This window comes from Cnephaeus nilssonii (genome assembly GCF_951640355.1).
Source record: "Cnephaeus nilssonii genome assembly, chromosome: 6".
Lineage (NCBI taxonomy): Eukaryota > Metazoa > Chordata > Mammalia > Chiroptera > Vespertilionidae > Cnephaeus > Cnephaeus nilssonii.
Genome location: NC_137077.1, coordinates 59,908,410 through 59,934,194, shown reverse-complemented (window position 1 = coordinate 59,934,194; position 25,785 = coordinate 59,908,410). Strand labels below are relative to the sequence as shown.

The 25,785-nt window shown below is 38.7% G+C and overlaps 1 protein-coding gene across 2 annotated transcripts in view; it reads right to left on the bottom strand.

Moving 5' to 3' along the window:
• TBK1 (TANK binding kinase 1) overlaps nucleotides 1-25,509 on the bottom strand; it is a 50,350-nt gene extending 24,841 nt beyond the window's left edge. The window contains exons 1-7 of one of the 2 annotated variants that reach the window (XM_079773639.1): nucleotides 25,403-25,509; nucleotides 22,658-22,776; nucleotides 17,437-17,577; nucleotides 13,958-14,087; nucleotides 10,002-10,183; nucleotides 6,131-6,291; nucleotides 2,472-2,582 (exon numbers count right to left, since the gene is read on the bottom strand). In XM_079773639.1, coding sequence (XP_079629765.1) covers nucleotides 2,472-2,582; nucleotides 6,131-6,291; nucleotides 10,002-10,183; nucleotides 13,958-14,087; nucleotides 17,437-17,577; nucleotides 22,658-22,744 — 812 coding nt within the window. In that variant the 5' untranslated portion in view covers nucleotides 22,745-22,776; nucleotides 25,403-25,509. Of the gene's footprint in view, nucleotides 1-2,471; nucleotides 2,583-6,130; nucleotides 6,292-10,001; nucleotides 10,184-13,957; nucleotides 14,088-17,436; nucleotides 17,578-22,657; nucleotides 22,777-25,402 lie in introns of those variants that run through there. The other variant, XM_079773640.1, reaches the window with a different exon arrangement.
• Between the last annotated feature and the right edge of the window lie 276 nt (nucleotides 25,510-25,785).

Genomic DNA, 25,785 nt, shown 5'->3' with positions numbered 1-25,785 from the left:
CTTGACTAATAAATATAAGAAAGAGGATGGTTATCTTTTTTTTTAAAGGAATGTATATTTTATTCTGTTTTAGTTCATCCTCACCTGAGAATATTTTTTTCCATTGATTTTTATAGAGTGGAAGGGTAGTAGGGAGGGAGGGAGAAAAGAAACATTGATGTGAGACATATCCATTGGCTGTCTCCTGCATGTACCTCCAGGGGGTGGAGGGTGGGGGAGGCTGTGTGTGGGGAATCGAGCCTGCAACCGAGGCACGTGCCCTTGATTGGAATCGAATCCTAATTCTTCAGTGCACAGGCTGATGCTCTAACCACTGAGCAAATCAGCTAGAGCAGGATGGTTATCTATTTTTGCAGTCATTACATTTTTGGTAGTTGTTTTCATTGCTAATTAGTAATACTTAATATCCTTACTATTAAAAGAAAAAAGACTGACTGGTGTGGCTCAGTGGTTGAGCCTTGACCCATGAACCATGAGGTCACTGTTTCAATTCCATCAGGGCATATATCCAGGTGGTGGGGTTCAGTAGGGGGCATGCAGGAGGCAGCCAATCAATGATTCTATCTATTCCTGTCTTTCTAAAAAAAAGCAATAAAAATATATTTAAAGAAAAAAAAAAAAAAGCCCTAGCCAGTTTGACTCAGTGAATAGAGTGTTGGCCCATGGACTGAAGGGTTGTGAGTTCGATTCTAGTCAAAGGCATGTACCTCGGTTGCAGGCTGGATACCTAGCCCAGTCTGGGTGCATGCGGGAGGCAACCAATCGATGTGTTCCCCTCTACTTCTCCCCTTCCCTTTCACTTTCTCTAAAAAATCAATGGAAAATATCCTCAGGTGAGGATTAACCAAAAAAAAGATCATATGCTTTCTGGTACCTAAGCAATTTTTATTAAAGAATGTGTAACTTGGTGCTGAAGACTGATTTGATAGATAAGTCCTGTTATCCTCCTAAAATATGCAATCCATAGTGTAGATTGTCAAATCATTGATTCTGGGTTTCAGCGATACAATTATTACACAGAAAATATTCATTTCCTGACTACTTTAAATTTTATGTTTTGCCTGAGATTACCAAAATGAGTATTTTATAAATCAAAATTTAACACAAGTCATTATTATAATATTAAATTTCTTCTCTCCAATAAAATGAATTTCTCTTGGTAATTCTAGTTGCACGACATAATTTTATTTTGGAAACTTAAAAACAATGCAAAAATAAAACTGTCAAAACAGCGGTTTTCAGAAATGATTTTGGCAATGAAACCGTTGGTTTAAATGAGTTTTCACAGAAATCAAAGCTGTGAGAATGTAAGTCTGGGAATGTGAGCAGCCTTCCTGTGGCTCTTAGGAAAGAGCCTGCTGGAGGGAAGGAGAAAGCAGATAAAAGCAGATCTGAGCGAATTGAAGGGATCATAAATGAGAGGTAATATTTTATTAGCTTATGCTATATAAATATACATATACATATTTTTATGTTAAAAGTCATACAAAAAGAACCCACAAATTATAATAGGTCAGTAAATCATGTGTGTGTTCACTTGTGGAATATACAATTATCACACTCAGGAAAAATGGCAGTTAATTCATTAATCACAAATTCTACATATTGATGAATGTCTTGGCTTTATTTCCAGAGTAAAACCTAAAATAATTTACTCTCTACTTTTTTTGTTGTTGTTAATTCTTACCTGAGGATATTTTTTCCATTCATTTTTAGAGAGAATGGAAGGGAGGAGGAGAGACACAGAGAAACATTGATGTGAGAGAGACACATCGATTGGCTGCCTCCTGCATGTGTCCCAACTGGGACTGGAATGGAGCCCACAACTGAGGTATGTGCCCTTGACCAGAATCAAACCTGGGACCCTTCAGTCCATAGGCCATGCTCTTACCACTGACCCAAACCGGCCAGGGCATCTATTTTTAATTTATTTTACTTTAAATCTTTCTTTGTTTTAACAGAATTCATATCTGAGAATATATATATTTTTAGTTCTGCTGCTAAATTAAACCCATATGAACATTTGAAATGATGGAAGTTGAAAACTATTACTTCTCACCTTTTGAGTAATATGAATACTCTTTAAAAATGGGGATATATTAAACTTCTTGAGTGCCTGTTTTTTTAGAATTTTAGTTAGTCTTATCTATATACCACTATTTGTGATCTGCCAATATGGAAATCAGTATAAAAGACACCAAGGTCCTAACATGGTTTCCCACATTGCACAAAATTCCAAGCAATCTAAAAAATGTATGTCCTATGTCCTCACATAGGTCTGGCAAAATTATTTATACATTATACTAGTAATTAATTTTTATATCACCACAAAGACAAAAATCACAAATCAAAGCATATACTTTAATAACATCTAATAAAACAAACAACAACGATAAGCTACACTCAAGTATTTGTGATTTTAGTTAATTAATATTCCAAACACCAAATTGCAAAAGAGGAGATATACTCACCGAGAAAGACTACAAGAAATAGGCATGTCTCCACTCCAGTCGATTGGTCCATTTTCTGCTTTCTGTACTCCAGATATTGCACCAGAAGGCTTTCCAGTAATTATTTTATACCTAGGGAGGAATAAAAGCAGAATAAAATAAGCAGTTCATTATTGCATAGCCTATCAATGGGCTTTGCAATAGTATTTCCCTCAGGTGCACCTATAATGAGTTACTAGACGAAATTTTGTGATTGAGTTCACAGGATCCATAAAACAATCAAAATACTTTAAATCTGACTGACTGAAGTAGAATAGTGGTTGTATGATTATTTTATATATGCCATAACTAATTTTCATTTTGGATCTCAGAATGCCATGTAACAATATCTTGATGTCCACAACAAAAATATTAATTTTTCCATCTGAAAAAATCGAGCAAACACAAATGTTACAGAATGTTTCTAGATCACCATATTAGCCCAAAACACAGTCAATTGGACTATGAAATTCCTGCAGAACAAACAACAGCATTCTGTAAAAAAAGAAAAAAAAATAGATATACATAGCACAGTACCCGAAAGATTCTTTGCATACACAGATAGAAATATGTGTGTATACAAAATTAAAAGTGAAATTTAATTTTTTATGTCTTTTTAAAAAAATATATTTTTATTGATTTGAGAGAAAGGAAGGGGGAGGGATAGAGAGATAGAAATACTGATGAGAGAGAAATATTGATTGGTTGCCTCCTGCACATCCCCCACTAGAGATCAAGCCCCACTGGCAGGCTAAAAGTCAAATTTAATTTGATTCTTGATGAAGGTGATAAAAATAAAGTTGAACTGAAGAAAGAGCTGGATGTCCCAGGTTGCAGGTTTGATCTCCGGTCAGGGTGCATACAGGAGGCAACAGGTCCATGTTTCTCTCTCTCTCCCTCTCCTTTTCTCTCTCAAATCAATAAAAAAAAAAAATCTTTTTTTTTTTTAAAAAAGTAGAGCCAGCACAGCTAATTTGGACTGCTTGCTGCTTCCGCAGCAGATGCAGTCAGGATTTCTGCCTTAAGAGATTTTTCAGGAAAGAAGGAAATGAATGTGAAAAATAAGTTGCATTCACATAAGAATGATCTGACGGTGGACAAATAAGTAGAGATGTGAGATTAATGCAAGAAAAGAGAAGGAAATACAATGAATGGTAGAATTCTTAAGGGAATGCTTATAAATTCTTGAAAAAGCTTAATGAATTTTGGTAAGCTCCATAAATAAACACATTTATAACATGTAAATAAGATACAAAGGGACCAATACTGCTATAATGTGACATAGATGCATCATTCACTAGCAGAGTCATTATTACTACTTCAAGTACCTCTGAGCGTTTATTAGAATGAATGTTGCTAAAAAGTTGAAATGCTTTACAAATAAAGAAATAAATTCTTCTAACAGTATGTCTGTCCACATGGTAGTCAGACAAAATCATCAGGTATTCCCAATTACTTATGAGTTTTATTTTTTCTTTATTAGGGAGTGCCATAGTTTTATTTAATCCATTTTGGGGGCAGCAAAAAACCTATCTCTGACAATAAAAGCATGATTAACTGTTAGGCACAATTTATGTTTAATGATAAAACACAAATGGACTCTCAGCCTTCATTAATGAAGAGATTTTATTTTAAAAGGGCACTGCTATAATGCAGGCTCAAGATGATGCTATACCAAAGTCATCAGGATAGCAATAGATGTCTTCTTCCTACAAATATGCATGTTGTCTTTACTGGAAACATTTAGATACCCAGGTTTTAGCAAAAGTCACTGTATCAGCTGAACTGGTTTTACTTCCTAAATCAACCAAAGGAAAAATGCTTTTCCCTCAAATTTTTCAGATGAGATTAAGTAAAATACTATATTTTTACAGTTGTAATTATGAAGTCATGTTTGCTTATAAAAGACAGCATCAGTCCTAGCTGGTTTGGCTCAGTGGATAGAGCATCAGCCTGTGGACTAAAGGGTCCCAGGTTCGATTCCAGTCAAGGGCACATGTCCTGATTGCAGGCTTGATCCCCAGTAGGGGGTGTGCAGGAGGCAGCGGCAGCCAATCTATGATTTTCATCATTGATGTTTCTATCACTCTCTCCCTCTTCCTTCCTCTCTGAAATGGATAAAAACATATATTTAAAAAGAAGGAAAAAAAAAAAGACAGCACCAAATATTTAGTGGTCTGCCCAGCGGTGTGGCACAGTGGTTGAGCGACAACTTATGAACCAGGAGGTCACAATTCAATTTCAGGTTGGGCGCATGCCAGCCCGAGTTGTGGCTTGATCCCCCATGGGGGGCATGCAGGAGGCGGCCGATCAATGATTCTCTCTTATCATTGATGTTTCTATCTCTCTCTCCCTCTCTGAAATCAATAAAAAATATATACAATAAAAAAATGTTAAGAGCTAAAGAATGGTTTGGCACATTAGGCTGTCAGTGAATTACTGTCCCAAATCGTTCGCTAAATTAAACAGTGTTCATAACCTCAGTTTTATATGTGTGAATAGTTTGACTGTTTCTCATGAAGAAAGGTCATTTACTAATTTATTTTAAAATAAAAAGATGTGTAGCCAATGTATGAAAAATTTTTATAATAGGTAGATTTCACATCTAGAAATCTATCTTTCTTTCCCCCACTATTTGGTTTACAAGAGCGATTTTATACACAGTAATGATTTCCTAATAATTATGGCAGTACATAAATGTATAATCCTACATAATAAAGAGATAATATGCACATTGACCATCACTTCAACACACAAGATGGCCGCCCCCATGTGGACACAAGATGGCCAGCAGGGGAGGGCAGTTGTGGGAGATCAGGGCAGCAGAGGAGGGCATTTGGGAGGGACCAGGCCTGAAAGGGAGGGCAGTTGGGGGGGAACCAGGCCTGCAGGGGAGGGCAGTTAGGGGCAATCGGGCTGGCAGGGGAGCAGTTAGGCGTTGATCAGGCTTGCAGGGGAGTGGTTAGGGGGTGATCAGGCTGGCAGGCAGGTGAGCGGTTGGGAGCCAGCAGTCCTGGATTGTGAGAGGGATGTCTGACTGCCCGTTTAGGCCCGATCCCGGTGGGTCCCAGATTGGAGAGGGTGCTGGCTGGGCTGAGAGAAACACACCCACCCTGTGCACCAATTTCATGCACTGAGCCTCTTGTGTACTAATAAAATGTATGCAATCTTTGGACTGAAACTACAACACTAGAAAAAAAATTAATGTTACATTAATATTTTTGAAATGGAAAAAGAAATCAAATCAGTTCAGGGTAGGAACTGTATTTCTTTTAGATCTGGTAATGATTTGAGTATTCCACAGATTACTATTTTTTTTTTCAGTTATATGAAGAAAAAACCCTAATAAGTGCATAAAAAGAAGTAAATAAACAATGTACTGAAAGAAAATCCAAAAAGCAGTATATTTTTAATGATGGACTGGATATCATTTATAGTCTATTGTATATAAGATATTTAAAGACAATATAAAAAATTATACCTATAAACTTTGTAAGGCTGCAAATAGCTTACTAGTAAAGTCTAGAAATGATGACTAAATCAATTTTCATTAGCATACACCTCTAATATTTGATGACATAAAATAATATAAAGATACATTTTAAAAATTATTTTTACATTTAGATGGAGAAATCACTTACATCACCTCCTTATTCCTACGTGGCCCTTCAAATGGCCTAAATGGCAGTGACCCAGTAGCTGCATGGTAAAAAGTTACCCCGATGCTCCAAAGATCAACTGTTGCTCCATATTTCTTCTGATGATCTTTTCTTAGCACTGCCCTCTCATACATATCAGGATGCTTAAAAAAAAAGAAAAAAAGAAAAAACTAACTTGTGTTCTATGGTAATACATTACACAAAAAACAGGTATTCAATAATGCTTAGAAATTTTACTATATTTTCCTAATAATTTCTCTCTGAAAAGACTGTTTCAAGTCTTCTCCTCAAACTTCCAACACCACCTCATTTGACCCTCAATTTTCATGACCTCATTGCATACATCAACGAGGAAATGGAAGTAATCAGAGGACCAACTCTCCTTTATACCTTTTACCAAATATCAACCTACCTGAATCTGTGCCTACACTCTACATCTAATTCCCAGTTACAATGGAACTGCTCTTATCAAAGGCTAACTTTTCCATCTGCACTGTGGAGCCATCATGGTTAGTCTTTATTCTTACTCTTTTTTTTTTTTTTTTTAAAGGAATTTAAGCCCTAGCCGGTTTGGCTCGGTGGATAGAGCATCAGCCTGCGGACTGAAGGTCCTGGGTTCGATTCCGGTCAGTAGGGGGCATGCAGGAGGCAGGCGATAAATAGTTCTCTCTCATCATTGATGTTTCTATCTCTCTCTCCCTCTCCCTTCTTCTCTGAAATCAATAAAAATATATTTTTAAAAATAAAAAGCTAATAATGTTTACACTTAAAAATTAAATTCCTTTTTTTTTCATTTTTGTCAAATGTATATTTAGGTAGGAAAGATACAATTATCTCTGAGGTGGGATTTCTTTTTCCAATATTAATACAAAGAGCTTGTATTGCTTTTATAACCAGAAAAGTTTGTATTCCCTCCCCCCACCCCAAAAGAACCATTTGGCTTTGCCACTTACTGGTTTCGGCCCTGGCCAGCGGCGGAACTCCCAGATTTCCGAGGACCCACATTCTAGCACTACCCCATTCTCTCCGAGGATGTAGCCCCGGAGGTATGAGAGGCAAGAAAAGGCAGGCAGTGGTGAGGCCGCCCCTGCCTCCAGGCAAGCGTAGTGTCTGGACTGGAGGACTTGTCAGGGGATCGCGTGGAAGTGGCCACACGCCGGGCAGTGCTTAGAGCCAGAACCCTCCTCGCTTATTACGCACCGGTGTGGGCACAAGGAGGAAGGGGCTGGACACTAGCCTCGGGAACGCTGAGAGCGAGGAAGGCGGAAGGCCTGGGGACGCATCCAGCCGCTTTCCCAAACTCCAGCCCGACTTAAATTCCTTTTTAAAAAATATATTTTTATTGATTTGAGAGAGGAAGGGAAAGGGAGAGATAGAAACATCAATGATGAGAGAGAATCATTGATCGGCTGCTTCCTGCACACCCCACACTGGGGATCGAGCCTGCAACCCGGGCATGTACCCTTGACTGGAATCGAACCGGGGACTCTATCCACTGAGCAAAACTGGCTAGGGCCGCAGACTTTATTCTTGTTACAAAATTACAACAGCAGAATCCAACTGGAAAAAAGTCAGATTCTAAGACTTGTGAGAGAAAACTCAGAGCCATGAAAAATTAGTGATAGCTACATATTGTAAATTTCCTGATTATGTGTTAAATGTACTTACTTTTAATATTTTCTTAAAAGAATAAAAAAGACTATTTTCTTAAGTGTTCAAATGGTTACCAACTCCACACAAACACACCTCTATAAACAGAGCTTTTCTAGCTTTCTACACTTTCAAATTAGATATTTTCAAAGGCATTTCATTTTTAAAAAAATATATATTTTATTGATTTTTTTACAGAGAGGAAGGGAGAAGGATAGAGAGGTAGAAACATTGATGAGAGAGAAACATCGATCAGCTGCCTCCTGCACATACTGGGGATGCGCCCGCAACCAAGGTACATGCCCTTGACCGAAATCGAACCTGGGACCCTTCAGTCCATAGGCCGACGCTCCATCCACTGAGCCAAACCGGCCAGGGCAGGCATTTCATTTTTTGTGCATATGCTTCTAACAATGGTCCTCTCTGTCTTTCAATAACTAGTTTCCCTGAATAGATTATTCTGCTTCAGAATTATAATGAATTTTGCTCTACAGGGAATATGATTATAACAAGCTTGTACTATATTAGCTATTCTGATCCAAAAAAAGGGAGCCTTTACCACCTAGATGCTTCTGGAGTGAACAGATAGCTTTTCTTTTACTAAAAATCCATAGCATTAGTAAAATTAAACAATTTAAGTGTTATAAAACTTGTAAGAATTTTTAACAGAAAAACGACAGCACCCTTAGAAACAAATCTCTAATTTCCTCATTACACACCATATTCATCAGATTAGAAAATTTTAATCTTTGTCCTAAAAGTTACAAAATACACCCTATCTAATAAAAGAGTAATATGCAAATTAACCAACAACCACAAGCCACGCCCACCAGCCAATCAGAGCGAATATGCAAATTAACCCCAACCAAGATGGCTACAGCCACGGAGAACAGGAGGGAGGCTTGGGTTTCCCTGGCAATGGAGGAAGCCAAGCTTTCTACACACCCTGGCAGGCTCAGGCCTCCACTCAAGGGTACAAAGTTTCAATTATAGAAGGTAAATAAATTCCAACAGAAATGGCGGCAGCCACGGAGCTGGAAAGAGCAGGAGGCTAGGGTTGCCCCGGGCGATGGAGGAAGCCAAGCTTCTGCAGCCCTGGCCGGCCTAGGCCTCCACTCCAGGCTACAAAGTTTCAATTATAGAAGGTAAATAAATTCCAACAGAAATGGCTGCCGCCACAGAGCGAGCAGGAGGCTTGGCTCCGCTCCAGGCTACAAAGTTTCAATTGTAGAAGATAAATAAATTCCAGATCCCAGGGCCTCCACTTGGGTCACCGGGGGGCGTGGCCGGCCTGCAAACCACCACAGGCCCCTCGCCCAGGCTGCTCCACACCCCAGGGGAATCCCCACCCTTATCTGGGACACTCTTCAGGGCAAACCAGCTGGCCCCACCCATGCACCAGGCCTCTATCCTATCTAATAAAAGAGTAATATGCAGATTGACCATCACTCCAACACACAAGATGGCTGCCCCCATGTGGTCAAAGATTCTGCCCCCATGTGGACACAAGATGGCCAGCAGGAGAGGGCAGTAGGGAGGGACCAGGCCTGCAAGGGAGGGCAGTTGTGGGCGATCAGGCAAGCAGGGGAGGGCAGTTGGGGGCGATCAACCCTGCAGGGGAGGGCAGTTAGGGGTGACCAGGCCGGCAGAGGAGGGAAGTTGGGGGCGACCAGGCTGGCAGGGGAGCAGTTAGACATCAATCAGGCTGGCATGGGAGTGGTTAGGGGGTGATCAGGCTGGCAGGCAGAAGCAGTTAAGGGCAATCAGGAAGGCAGGCAGGCGAGCAGCTGGGAGACAGCAGTCCTGGATTGTGAGAGAGCAGTCGGACATCCCTCGAGGGGTTCCAGATTGGAGAGGGTGCAGGATGGGCTGAGGGACAACCCCCCCCATGCACGAATTTCGTGCACCGGGCCTCTAGTTGTATATTAATTGGTTGACTACCTGTATTTACAATATATTCAGCTTCTTTAACCCTTTGCACTCGCTTGCTTTTTTCTCGATTCCTTTATTCTACTCGGAATTTAATTTTTTAAATACCCCAGATTTTACAAAGCGCAGCAGTAGAATAAAAAACTGGAGTTTCTTTTCATACAAACTTATTTGGATTTTTTTATATTTCAAATTATTGATACATTCAAAGAGTAATTTTAATCTCGACATCCGAGTGCAAAAGGTTAAATAACATTAGTAATGCATGACTTACCAAATATTCTTCTGTGCCATACAAAGAAACAAACTGCTCATCATCTTCTAATTCTCTAGCTGCACCAAAATCGGTGAGTTTGTATACAGATTGTCCGTCTTCCCCTATAACACGCATGATATTTCCTGGCTTGATATCACGGTGCACTATGCCGTTTTCTCGAAGATGATTCATTCCACCCACTTCAACAATAAATGTAAAACAAAGGTAATAATAATAATAATGTAGTTGTCTATGTGTATATCTGTGCATGTCAAATTCATCAATATAATTCATTCATATTCACTCAATGTAAGTTTTTCTGTAAGTCAGCCCCATGTCATTTTAGTCAAAGAATAGGTAGTAGTAGTATTTTGTATCGCATGTTTGAGTCATAAAAGGCTTCAGAATGATAAGGATCAGTTTAAGAAAGAGTCCAGTCTCCCTTTAGTACCATCATAAAAATGGAAAAAAATTATCTTAAGCATATGACTTCCCGAATTACTTTTGGTTATATATCTGGGCAACCTGCCTAAACTTTAGAATAAAGATTCCCTGCACTGCAGAAGAAACCATCAACAAAACAAAAGCGCAGCCATGGAATGGGAGAAGATATTTGCAAACAATACCTCCAATAAGAGGCTAAAATCCAAAATACATAAAGAACTCACACAACTCAACAACCAAAAAACAATCTGATTAAAAAATGGGCAGAAGGCCCTGGCTGGGTGGCTCAATTGGTTGGAGCATCAGCCCATACATCAAAAGGGTTGCAGGTTTGATTCCTGATCAGGGCACATACCTAGGTTTCGAGGTTTGATCCCCAGTCTGGGAATATACAGGAGGTAACCGATGAATGTTTCTCTCTCTCCCTCCATTCCTCTCTCTTTGAAATCAATAAAAACATATCCTCTGGTGAGGAATTGAAAAAAGGGCAGAGGCCTAAACAGATAGTTTCCCCAAAAAGACACATAGCTGGCCAACAGATATATGAAAAGATGCTCAACTTCACTACCTATAAGGGAAATGCAAATCAAAACCATGATGAGATGCCACCTCACACCTGTTAGAATGGCTATAATCAATAAGACAAGAAATAACAAGTATTGGAAAGGATATGGAGAAAAGAGAATCCTCCCACACTGCTCATGGGAATGTAAAATAGTATAGCCACTATGAAAACAGTATAAAGTGTGCAAAAAAAAATTAAGAGTAGAGCTACCATATGACCCAGCAATCCATCTTCTAAGTATCTACCCCCAAATTTTGAAAACACTTATTTCATAAATATATATGTACTTCTATGTTTATTATAGCATTATTGCACATAGCTAAGACATGGAAACAACCTAAGTGTCCCTCTATGGATGATTAAATAAAGCAGTTATAAATATATGAAATGGATTATTATTCAGCCATAAAACAATGATGAAATACTGCCATTTGTGACAACATAGATGGATCCTGAGAGTATCATAAGTGAAATAAGTCAGGTGGAAAAGGACAAGAACCATATAATTTTATGCATATGTGGGATATAAAACAGAAAGCAGTGAACAAATAAAACAAACTCATAGACACAGCTAATAGAAGGGTGGTTTCCAAAGGGAAAGGGAGGTAAGGGGAGGATGAAGAGGGCAAAGAGGGTCAAATATATGGTGATGAAAGGAGACTAGACTGGGTGGTGAGCACACAGCAATATACAATGATGTACTACAGAACTGTATACTCAAAACTTACTCATTTTTAAAACTTTTTCTTATATTTTATTTCTACCTGAAACTTATTTAATGTTATTAGCCAGCTATCCCAATAAATTAAAACAAAAAGAATAAAGATTACCAAAAAAGAGCAATCTTTCACTACAGTTTCACATATCTTTATCTTAGAGAAATAATTCCACAACAAAGTAAATTGGACTCACTACATAAAATAGTAAAAAAGTATTAGAAAGAGACTCAAGGTGTCATACTTGTAGCCATAAAAATATATTTCTCATACACTTTTCTAAGACGGCCATATTCCTTTTTTTGGTAAGGGTAAAAGTTATTGCTGAAATTAAGCTGTTTTGGCTGACAAGCAGTGTCACTGAGTGATAGTTTGAAATATTTGACAGCAGATAGACAATGTCCAAATATAACATGAACATAAGTTTGGAATATTATTTAATTATGAAAACTCAGGGCCACCAGTATACTTAGGAAGGCATCAATCATCTATAACTTCTATTTGGTTAAACAGGCTGTAGTATATATTGTTTCTCTCTTATTTTATCCTCATCTAAATGGTTGTCTCCACACTGCGTTCAGTGTCAAGTTCAAGAATTCCCACTAGCCGTGGCCGGTGTGGCTCAGTTGGTTGGATTATCGTCTTGTACACCAAAAGGTGGGGGATTTGATTCCCACTCAAGGAACATATCGAGGTTGTAGGTTCAATCCCTGGTCAGGGTTCGTGAGGGAGGCAACCGATCGATGTTTCTCTCTCTCCCCCTCTCCCTCCTTTTAAAATCAATTAAAAGAAAAAAAAATTCCCACTAACTTTATAGTTTTTTGTTTGTTTGTTTGTTTTTTATCACTGGGCTTTTCCCACTCAAATATTGATTCATTTCTTTCCAAGATATTACTCATTTTGGTTGTCATATTTTTTTAATAACAGCTTTATTGAAATTCACATATCATAAAATTCATCCTTTTTAAAGTATACAATTCAGTGGCTTTTAATATAGCCACAGCCACAGTGTGTATAACCATCACCATTAATTTCAGAACATTTTCATTATGCCAAAAAGAGATCCCAAAACCATTAGTCACTCCTCAACTATGCCCTCCCTTCAAACCGCTGGCAACCACTAATCTGCTTTCTGTTTCTATGGATTTGCCTATTATGGATATTTCATATAAATAAAATCATATAAATATTGCGGCCTGCTGTGTCTGGCTTCTTTCACTTAGTATAACTTTTCAAGGTGCATCTTATTAAAACATGTATCACTACTGCATTTCTTTCTTTTTTTAAATGATTTCAGAGAGAGGAAGGGGAAGGAGGAAGTGAGAGAGGGAGGGAGGGAGGGAGGGAAGAAGAGAGACAAACAGACAGACAAATGGCTGCCTCCCACACATGCCCTGACTGGGAATCAAACACACAACCTTTTGGTGTCTGAGACGAATGCTTCAAACAATGAGCCACACTGGGCAGGGTTGCATTTCTTTTTAGAAACAAATAATATTCCATTGTATGGATATACCACATTTTGTTTATCTATTTATCAAATGGCTGTTTCCATTTTTTGGCTATTTTGAATATTGGTGAACAAGTTTTGTGTGGATATGTTTTTAATTCTTTTAGGTAAATACTTAGCAATGGAATTGTTAAGTCATATAGTAATTCTATGTTCAACCTTTTGAGAAACTGCTGGACTGTTTTCCCAAGTGGCTGTGCCATTTTACAACCCCACCAGCAGTATATAAAGGTCCCAATTTCTGCACATCTTCACCACCACCTGTTTTGTGGTCTTTTTGATTTTAGCCATTTTAGTGGATATGAAGTGGTAATTTTGGGGGATTTTGATTTTCATTTCCCTAATGACTAATGATCCTGAGCATCTTTTTATGTGCTTGTTTGCTTTTTGTATGTCATCTTTGGAAAAATGTCTATCAAATCCTTTGCCCATTTTTAAATTGATTTACTTTTTTATTGTTGTCAGGATAAAAATTCCTTATCAGATAAAAGATCTGCAAATATTTGCTCTCATTCTATGGATTGTCTTTTCACTTACTTGATTTTTGTCATTTGAAACACTAAAGTTTTTTATATTGATAAAGTCCTATTCATCTTTTTTTTTTCTTTTTGTACTGTACTTTTGGTGTCATATCTAAGAAAGCATGGCATAAAAGTCCATAGTTTTTAATGCAAAAAAATTTATGTCATCAAATTATATATATAAATATACATAAAATCATATAAATAAAAAAACATACCCACATCTCGCAAAACAATTAAAAATTCAGACTCTGGTAGTCCATAGGCATTAGATGGCTCTTCTAAAACAGTGTATAAACTCCCGCATGGACAAAATTCCATAATAAGTACTTTATGTCTTGTTGTTGTCTGCAAAAAATAAATCACTGATTGAAACTCAATATAAAAACTGTTTTTACTATATGACAGTACTTAATCTGATTTTATTTAAATGTGGGATTTGCTAAAATGAAGGCACTTTGAATTGCTTTACCTAGAATTTGTTAAATATCTGTTGACTGTATACATATAAGAATTAACATCTTATAAATTCCTATTAAAATTGAATTTGTTTTTGAAGACAAGCCACAGTGAAAGCTGGCTAAATCTGAATTAGAGAATCATTGCTCTGATGTTAGAATGGTTCTTTTAAAGTTATCTTTAATTTCTTATACATAATAGTACATGTAGGACATTAGCTCTTTTAACAAATCTCTTAAAACACTTGAAGTTTTTCTCATGAAGAAAACTTTTACTTCAAAGAATGAAGTTCCAGCCTTAAAAACAAACAAGTGGCAGAATAGCTATCAGTCACAGCAAACCTCTAATCTGCTCATTTTCATCTGAGCTGTTGATTTGTTTTAAACCTTGATTCTAATGTATCACTGATTATAAGACACATCAATTTAATAACAGCTGTGTAGAGAAAAATAAATATTATCTAATTACATATACACATTGATAAGATATATGCTATTTCAGAAACTTGGAAATGTGAAAGAGGCTTAAAATCCAGTATTTATTTTCAATTTTTAAGTTCTTTCTTTTATAATTTTTCTACATATCTCCAAAATACTTTTATAAAACATTTTAAATTTCTCTACTATTGAGTAGTTTATAAGAGAAAATTTCTTAATTATTTTTGAATAATTTTTTATTTTTCAATTACTGTTTGCATACAATATTATATTAGTTTCAGGTGTACAATTGAATGATTAGACATTTATATAACTTACAAAGTGATCACCCTGATAAATCTTGTACCCATCTGACTTTACATAATTATTACAATACTAGTAGCCCTGAGCACGAATCCGTGCACCAGTAGGTCGCTGCCGTGTAGCCCTCCCCTCGCACCCCCCATAGCTTGCTGCCCTGCCCCGTTCTGTAGCTCTCGGGTGCCTGCTTGTAGTTTGCTGCCCCACCCTCCTGCAGATCCGTGATCTGGTCGTTATGCAGTTGGTTGTTACACCTCAGGATGTAATGGATAATTAGCATATTCCTCTCTTATTATATAGGATTATTGACTATATTCCCTATCCTGTACTTTACATCCCTGTGACTACTGTGTAACTACGGATTTGTACTTCTTCAGTCCAAAGGCCAACGCTGTATCCACTTAGTATCTACTAAGCCAAACCAGTTAGGGCCGATTTGTACTTCTTAATCCCTTCACCTTTTTCAGCCATTCCCCCAACCCCACTTCTTATCTGGCAACAATCAAAATGTTCTCTGTATCAAGAGAGAAATAAATTTAAAAAATTGTTTTTAAATAATAAACTATGTTGTTGAAAAATTGAAAAATATCCGTAATTCTATAACCCAGAGATAATTATGTTAATATTTTATGCATTTTCTATGTCTTTTATCTATGCATCAAATCATATTATAGATACTTAACATTATTTATATATCATACTGTATATATCAAGATCATACTGTATATATATTTTAGTCCTGATTTTCTAACTTAACAACACATATAAGCAAGTTCCCAGGTGATTAAAGCTCTGGTAAATATCTTTTTTCTTCATTATTGCTTAATTGCTGTATAGTAAAGAATTAACCAAAAGAGGTCTGGCCTTTGTCCTTGGCTACTCACTAGGCCTCTGGAATGTCCTGTCTGCTATTGTCTTTGTTTCTCTGCGGGCTTTGGCCATATGACAACCTAGCAATGTGATTTATGGTGGGGGGTTTAGGTCATGCATATCCTTTCCAACTTCCAGAGGAAATAGAGACTAAAGTATTAGTCTGAACCTTAGGGAAGGCCTGGAGAGTAAAGGTCAGCCATGCAGAGAGAATGTGATTGAGCTCCAACTAAAATTTTGAACACCAAAGGCTCAGGTGAGCTTCCAAGGTTGGCAATATTCTGTGCATCCTGTCAACTTAATGTGTTCCTGAGGACATGGAAGAGTCACAGTGAAGCCCTCCCATATTCTACCCTATGGATCCCTTGCTTTGGCTAGTTCTAATTTGTATTCTTTTGCTACAATAAAACTCTAATTGTAAGTATAGAGCTTTTCTGAGTTGTGTCATTCAACACTAACAAATAATCAAATCCAAGGACAGCCATGGGAAGCCCCGAATTTGTAGCCAGCTGGTCTGAAGTGAAGGTAATCCTGGGGGCGCCTGAACATGAAGCTTGTGTCTGAATGAGCATAGTCCTGTGGGCACTGCTCTCACTGACTGTGCAGTTTGCCAAACTCTCGGTAGCTGGTGTCAGAAGTCTTGAACAGATTTGGAAGTCTGGAAGGTTATGTTCTCAACCTTGAGTGTAGCTAACTCCGAGTAACTATCCATCACACATTCTAAGCTATTGAACCTTTTTTTATTATAACCAGGGCAGCAATGAACATCTTTGTGCATAAAACTATAATTTAATTTTTAATTACTTTTTAAGAAGTAATGACAAAAAATAAAATGACTATTATAAGGAGTGTAAACCTCTAAATTGTTTTTCAAAAGGTGTAATTTATTGACTACCCATGTTTACAGGGATTAAAATAGATTTCTATTTCCATTATTTCTAGATAATTATCCTAATAACATCCTTATTTTCACTTTTCCCCCTAAAATCAATTCTATCTTTTATAAATGGACTTCACATATTAATCCCTGGATTCTTAAGATTTTTATTCCTTTACAAAGCCACCTTTCTATTGTTTGACTTTCTCTTTGCTCCCTTTAGAATTATGTCAATTTAACTTAGTTTCTTTCTTTTTTCTTTTAGTAATATGGTAACAATATTCTATGCTCTTTTACTTTTTATACTACTTTTTCTGATTCCATGATACTTCATTTACATTGTTACAGCTAATCAAGAATCTTTCTTTTTTAATTTTTATATTTATTTTTTAAATTAATATTTTGAATCCTCACCTGAGGAAGGGAGAGAGAGAAACATGGGTGTGAGAGAGAAACATCAATCGGTTGCCTTCTGTACGTGCCCCAATTGGGGATTGAACTCGCAACCCAGGTACATGCCCTGACCGGGAATGGAACCAGCAACCTTTCGGTACAGGGGACGATGCTCAACCAACTGAGCCACTTCGGCCGGGCTATTCAAGAATCTTTGAGAATAGAATATTGAATTGTATAAACTCTAATTTGTACCATTTAAAAAAAAACAACACGCCTATAAAACATTGCTAGGCTATTTCTTCTAAATTATAATAACTATAATAAACATGAGGAGATTAACTAAAACTTGAATACTTACCTCCTCTTCAATAGCAAATAACTTGACAATATTTTTGTGATTGAGTTTTTTTAACACTTCAAATTCTCTCATTTGAACATCTACTGGACGAAGGAAGCTTATGTTATTAAATACTTTGATAGCATATAAGTCACCAGTTTTCTAAAAAAAAAGAGAGAGAAAGGTCTTACTTATTTATAATATTATAAAGAAGATAAAAAGGTACCATTAGAACTAGCTATAGCAAACCTAAATATTTTTAAACATAGGTAATTTATACTAGGGCTCCTGACTTTTTTTTAAAGGTACACTAAGTCAATCAACTGTTCAATATTTCTTTCAAATTGTATGCTTTAGAAAGTAGAAAAGACTATTTTCTTTCATATTAAACGCTTCCCTTATGATACATGTGGCAAAGATAGGCATTTACATATCAGAAAATAAGAGCTCTAATAGTACCAAATGTGAAAGTACATTTTAGATAAGAAACAGAAAGTGAAACAAGAGTCTAATAATTTATCAGGGCCTAATAATTTTAACCTAATTAAACCAGGAAAGAAAAGATTGAAAACTATAGTCCACATATGAAATTTTTAGTAAGACTCTCAAAGTAATGCAATTAACTTTTAAGAAACATTCCCTAGCTACAATAATGAGTGTGTGTGTGTGTGTGAGTGTGCAGAAGTAGGAGTTGGAGAGTAAGGTTAAAGTAGACTATCTCGCTGGATTGCACCACTGCTGCCTCAGATAACTTTCTGCAACTTTACCTATGAGTAGGGAAGACTGTTTCTTCACACATCATCTCTAGAGGATCAAGCACATTTCCTTTTCCTGCCTATGTAGCACCCTGCTCTCACTCTTATGGCTTGCTATACAGTAGATCACACACAGAGTTACAACGCACAGCTATAGTTGAGAGGGAATCTTAGAAATACAAAACAAATGTTGAATTTCAGGTAAACATTACATTCTCAAGTTCTTCATATTAACCTTACTTAAAGGCTCTCTTCCAAACCCTCCCACCTCTTCCACTCACTCTAACCTGAGAGCCTCTCCTTGGTGATCAGTCCAGATTCTTTGAGTTTAATACTACTTTCCCCATAATCCAAGGTTGAACTTCCCTCTTTGACCTTGGGGTTCAAGCACCCTTGCTTAAAGGTATTTCGTGGCTCTGTCTGTCAGGACCTCTGTGCTGTTCCTGCTTTGAAGCCCTCTCTACAGTTTCCACACTTCTTCACTTACAGTCATAACACTCCTCCCCTCACCTCAGAATCTCATGATTTTTTTTCTTAAAACCATTTAACTCCTTCACAATCTTACTCTCCTGGATCACTATTTGGAGACCATCTATGTGATGTGATGTGATGTGATGTGATGTGATGTGATGTGACGTGACGTGATGTGATGTGATATGATGAAGCTGCCCTCACTCCCCACTAAATACACATATATTCTCTCCAGAGAAAAAAGGGCCAATGACATTTTCAGACAATATGAAAATTGAAAAACTGAACTATATGTTGGTCAATTACACTGTTTTTCCATTTGTTCAGCCAGGGTAAGGGCATTGCCAAATCTATACCATTCAGCAGAGATTTTTCTTGGGGACACTTGTCTCAAACTTAGTCTAAGATTAGGTGAATCCTAACGAGGCATGAGCAGGAAAAATAATACAATGTTGCAATGTACCCACTGTGATCAAGGCCAGTCTTTTCGGTAGTCTACATTATACCTGTGAGATTACTGTGTTACACATGGGAATGTACAATTTTCCCTTTATTCAATTGCACATTTATCATTCACTATCTGTAACTCAAAGCATATGTGAATATTTAGAGATCTATGTGCCTATATATATACAGTAAGTTCTCATTTAACATCATCGATAGGTTCTGTGACTTAAAGGGAAATGATGTATAATTAAACCAATTTTACCATAGGGTAACTGATATAAACAACAGTTAAGTTCCTACAGCATCTCATAAATATTATAACAAAAACCGCATTATTCAAGGACTTGCTGTACACACATGTGCAAATCAACACATCCTTCTTACAGCTCTCTTCCCTTTAACTTCATCATGGTTATTATATGTTGTATACACACACACACATACACACACCAATCCACACACAGTAGCTAAAGGTAACTTGATGAAAAAGAGACAGATTAAGAAGGTAATTATAACGGAATAATAAATTTAGGAACCTGATCATTCTAAGCAATAACATAAAAGAGTTTAGCTAATATTGTTAAAATCCTTAAACGTTTATTAAGGGCAGACAGGATATTTTTGGTTCTAGTCCTAAACCCTTGAAATTAATGTCACTGAGAACAAACATGGTTTCTTAAAACACATCCCTGGGAAGACTATTAGAGACTGAATACTAAACTGGGTCTTAGCAATCTCTTAAGTCAATTCTTATGTCTCTCAAATCCTTACTTTTGGCTTTCAAACTGTATTGGATAAAGTATATTTTTGTTTCCTTTGAAGAACTTCAGGTTGTCCTCGTCTAATCTGTCCTCATTCATTCATCCATCCATTCATTCGTTTGTTCGTTCGTTCATTCAACATTTACAGAGTGCCTACTATGTATAGGCACTTACATAAAGGACAGTGAATATGAAATCTAAGTAAAGAAAGAGGACTGGAATATAAGAAATGCTATTAGTGCCAAGTACTTTATTTTTATTATTTTTAATATGTTTTTATTGATTTTAGAGAGGAAGGGACAGAGAGAGAGAAACATCGATGAGAGAGAATAATCTGTCAGCTGCCTCCTGTAAGCCCTCTCCTGGCGATCGAGGATGTGCCCTGACTGGGAATCGAAAGGTGACCTCCTGGTTCATGAGTCAATGCTCAACCACTGAGCCACACCAGCCACGCTAGAGCCAAGCACTTTAATATACATCATCCAATCTTCATCATTTTCTATTACTTCATCAGTTTCAAATTTGCATCCCTTCCAATGCCACCTTGCTACTGACCCCAAAACTCTTTGGGGGCAGGAAATGCACATTATTTGTAGTTATATTCACTAGGTCCACTGCAGTGCCTGACACATATCAATGTGTCTGACACATATCAATGTGTCTATCAATGTGTGTTTGCCCTTCAAACTACAGATCTGCCTTCCCTACTACCCTCACCCCATATCACTGTGCATTGAACTTCTTCTTTTTTAAAAAAAATATATTTTATTGATTTTTTACAGAGAGGAAGAGAGACGGATAGAGAGTTAGAAACATCGATGAGAGAGAAACATCGATCAGCTGCCTTTTGCACACCCCCTACTGGGGATGTGCCCAAAACCAAGGTACATGCCCTTGACCGGAATCGAACCTGGGACCCTTGAGTCCGAAGGCCGACGCTCTATCCACTGAGCCAAACCGATTTCGGTTGCATTGAACTTCTGTTAGTGAGATCATGCACAACCATAGGAGGGCTAGGTGGGGAAAGACTCAAAAGGCACAACATACCTCCCTAGTCACTTGAATATCAATGATGATTCAAGTCTGGTTAATTGGGGTTACAGGAAGACAGACAGTCAGATGTGTTCTCAGCACTAAATCCTGTGCCGTTACTTGTTTTTGCTTTCTGGCACAGGACACAAAACAAAAACAATTTCTAGGACAGAAATATCCAGTTGAGCACAATGGATTTATCAAGGAACCAGAGACCACAATGAACTTGATCGAGAACCCAGAACCTGTGGTGTGGAATCAGAAGGAAAAAAAGCTAAACGTGTCCAAATGGTGGTTCTGATTCATTCTCTATGAGCCATAAAAGCTCTTTTTAGTCATATTCTCTCTCCAGGAGAGGAAACAGCCCCTCCGATATGAATGCTTATCTCATTGTCAGTGATGGAACTAAATGATTGGTAATCTCAAGGGTACAGGAAAATATGAAAAAAACTCTTCCTTACTAAAATATTTAAGGCTCCTGTTTCTAAAAATAAGACTTAAGGAGGCTCTAAATATCATTTACTCAAAAAAAAAAAATGCATAGTACTGAAAAATTAGTTGATGATTTATTTGAATTATAAAAGGATTTTTAACTCCATTATTTTTCTAGCTCCTTTCCCAGAATAGAAACTTTAATTATTGTAAATGTCTTCATTTTAAGTTATTTTAATTATCTTTAATTTTACCCTCCAATATAGAATCTGACACAAATTTATTTTCGTTACTGAAGTGCCTCTGGTGTTATTTCATTCTCACTTCCACTAACAAGTTCTAATTACCTCATACAAAGATAGAGCCTTTTAAACATGGGCTCCTTTTTGATAATTGCATTCTACTCTAATCTACCTTGTAGGATGCTGTTTTACTGGGGGCATGAAGCCTTAGTACAGCATATAGGAAACATCCATGGTTGCCCTCCAAACTACAGATCTGCCTTCCCTACTACCGCCCACCCGCAATGAACTTCTGTTAGTGAGATCATGCACAACCATAGGAGGGCTAGGTGGGGAAAGACTCAAAAGGCACAACATACCTCCCTAGTCACTTTTTTCAGCCACCTTCCTATTTTTCTCTGCTACCCAACATATAACTTCTGTCACCACTGAGTAGAAAACACTGCCTCTAACGTAAGCTATACCTTATAAAATCACAAAACATCTTTAGAGTATAACAAAAACACCAAGTCTCACATTTTAGTGCAAGTGTGCTTCTCAGAAGAGTACATATCTACACTAATAAAAGGGTAATATGCTAATTAGACTGGACATCTTCCGGATGTCCTTCTGGACAAAGCCATGGTGGCAGGGGCCGAGGCAGAGGCGGTTAGGGGCGATCAGGCCGGCTGGGGAGGGAAGTTAGGGGCGATCAGGCTGGCTGGGGAGGGCAGTTAGGGGTGATCAGGCCAGCAGGCAGAGGCGGGTTAGGGGCGATCAGGACGGCAGGGGAGCAGTTAGGGGCATCAGGCAGGCAGACAGAGTGGTTGGGGGTGATCAGGCAGGCAGGCAGAGGGGTTAGGAATGATCAAGTAGACAGGCAGAGTGGTTAGGGGCGATCAGGCAGGCAGGCAGGTGAGTGATTAGGAGCCAGCAGTCCCGGATTGCGAGAGGGATGTCCGACTGCCGGTTTAGGCCCGAGGGGAGTCGGACATCCCCTGAGGGGTCCCGGATTGGAGAGGGTGCAGGCCGGGCTGAGGGACCCCCCCTGCCCCAGTGCACGAATTTCATGCACCGGGCCTCTAGTAAAATGATAAAAACCTTCAGTTTTCTCTGTACCAACCTTATGTCTTCCACGAAAGACATTTGCAGTAGCTCCTTGGCCTAAAATATCAGATAAAAGCCACAGATGATTAGAAGTGCTCTGCATCTCGGCTTGGTCAGGCGATCCGCTTTGTTATACTAAAAGAAAAGAAAAAATGTGCATGTTTGTTTTAAGGGACTAATACATTTAAGAAACAAATGTTAGCTACTTGTAGTCTCAAGTAAGATCACCCCTTATTTATAGCTAAATTGAGGTGTATAAACAGTCCAAAGTAAAAATCTAAGTTTCCAGCAATAGTAAAGGCTGAAGTGTTGTGTGGGCTCTGAATAACACCAGCCAATGACATCCTATATATTCAATTTCATTTAGTACTTATCAAAAGGCTGAAAAAAACATCTATTTCCCTTCTAATTTTGTCTTTGTCAATGAGAGTGATATTGGCCACTTCTTTAAATGTTTTGAAAGATTAATCAATGAAGAATTATATTTAAAGTGTTTCAAAATAATGCAATAGTGTAAAATATAACAATATAGTAAAAATTACTTTGTTTCCTTCAAGGGCAGGGCAACACTAATGAAAAAAACTGCTGACACTGCATTACATTTACATAACTTAAAATTTCATCTACACAGAGCCTGACAATCACAATGGAAAGGTGCAAAAATGATTCAAAGATGACTAACTCTTCTGAAATTAAAAGATAGTTTCCCCAACCTGCAAGTATATAAATATAGATATGCCAAATGTATATTACTAAATCTTAAAAAATAAGCAAGAGGAAACTATGCATGTGTGGGGACAGGAAGTATATGGAAAATCTCTGTTCTTTCTGCTCAATTTTGCTGTGAGCCTAAAATTGCTCTAAAAAGTAAAGTCTATTTTTAAAAAAGCATCATCCCTATCCGATACTGGAAAAAAGCATCATCCCTTTTTAACACTGTCCTTTAATACTAAAAAGCATGTAAGAATACTAAAACTATTTGACCTCCATGTTAGAATAAAAAGGTATGCTAAAAAGCATAAACACTAGTCTCACCAAACCACCTTAAACTTAAACCTGCTGTAATGTCAGATTAAAACAGATCTTAATATTCCTTTGTAGAACTGGCTGGGTAGCTCAGTTGGTTAGAGCATCACCCCAATATGTCAAGGTTGCATGTTCCCCATTATACAAGAATCAACCAATGAATGCATAAATAAGTGAAACAACAAATCAATTTTCCTCTCCCTCTCTCCTTCCCGACCCCCCCCCCCGCCGTCAAATTAAAATATATATCCATTGTAGTAAGTTAGAACAGACTAGGTAGTCAGTGATGAATTAATGACTGCCAATATTCCAAGTAGAATTAGGAACTTAAAGAATGACCAGGGGTCTAAATTTCAGCAATCTTTGATATACTAAGATATATTTATGTAATTTTACCAGCCATCTAATTCAGATAAGGAATGTTATATTCAGCAGTTTATTGGAAATAAGCAATAAAAATAAGATTTCCTTTTAACAAATAAGAAATATTTGTGATCTACTGGGGTGATAAACTTCTCAAATGTCTTTTCAATAATATTTTTAAATAACGAAAAACCTTCCCTAATTAACTTGGCTATTTGAGATAACTGTAAACAGCCAACAGTATCATTAGGTACCTATCTGTACCTAGTGGATAATATAAAACACGTTTATCAGCTAAGATATCTGCTCTCCGTACTCAGGTATAAACCCATGGCTTTACAGTGATCTGGGGAAATGTCTTCTGAAAGGAGCTTCCAAAAACCCCACCATAACAGCATGCTACTACGTGACTCAGCACACCCACAAGGTGCTTGCTGTACAAATGTTCCCAAAATTTTGACACAGTACAGGCAGGCACTCAACAAGTATGTTACTGCCGACCCTGCCTTACGTGTACTTCCTGATATACCATTCCGAAACGAAAGTTAGCATTTGTCCATCAATAAGAACAGGAAATGGCCAGTTCCAGGATTTCCAAACTCTCCTGCCACGTGAAGCATGTTGAACAGGTATTTACTCAGCGTTCTCAAGTGGAAGAGGTCGTTCTGTGGCTATGCCTCTGACAATTCCTGGGTAGAAGAACTTGGTTTGAGGCCACTTCCTGAACACATACCTGGGAAGCGGACTGGAAAACAAACCTACAGCCATTTCCCCACAGGAAACGTGTAGGAAGCTCGCATGATCCATTAATTACGTGTATGTATATTAAAAACGTCTTCAGCTTCTCGCTTCCCGTGAGCCAACCCCCTCGTTAGCATCACTAAAACCTAAATGAAACATCTTTTTCATCATCTGACAAAAATCAATCAGTCCCATTTAAAAACGGCCGATCTCGCCAATGCTGGGGAAGAGGGCACAGAGCGGCCAGTCCAAGTGCAAGGCAAGGGGGCGTCGTCTCTCCGGGGCGCCAGGGCCCAGGCTCGGCCACCAACACATCCTCTTTTTCGGTGCCCGACGTCGCCAGAACCCGGAGGGCCCGGGTCGGAGGGCCGGGAGTCTAGACGGAGGGAGTCGACCACTCCGCCCGGCTTCAGATGCCCCAGACCCCCGGGGGCGGGGTCCGCTCGGCCGGGGTGCGCCGAGGGTCAGCCTCGGGCCGCGCGGGGCTACTGGGGTCGCCCGCCCCACCCCCGCCCTGACTCAGCACCCCAGGTCCCCACGGAGGGCGGGAGCACGCCGCGAGGCCCGTGCCGGGCTCCGGGGCCCCTTCCCCTCGCGCTGCGGCCCCTCGGCCCACAGCCACCCCACTCACCGCGCCCGGTAGCCTCCGCGCCACCGCCAGCGGGCTCCCGCGGCCTCCCAGCACCTCAGGACACTTCCGGCTTCGCCAACCCGGTCCGGGGGCCACGTGACCGAGGGCCGGCGCGCGCGTGTGCGCGTGCGCACGCCCTAGGGTCCGGCCTCAGCCTCGGAAGCGGCAGCGGCGGTGGGTTCGCCTGTCGTCTCTAGCGAGGGGCGGAGAAGCTGGGGGTGTCTGCAGCGCGACACCCCTCACTCTGAGGGCGAAACCAGGGAGCCCTGCACAAAGATTCAGATTCCCACAGTCGCGAATCCCGCCCCGTCCTGGAGAGCAGGGTGCGGCGTGGGGCGATAGCGGGGAAGACAGAACGGAAGACCTCATTGTAACAATGAAAT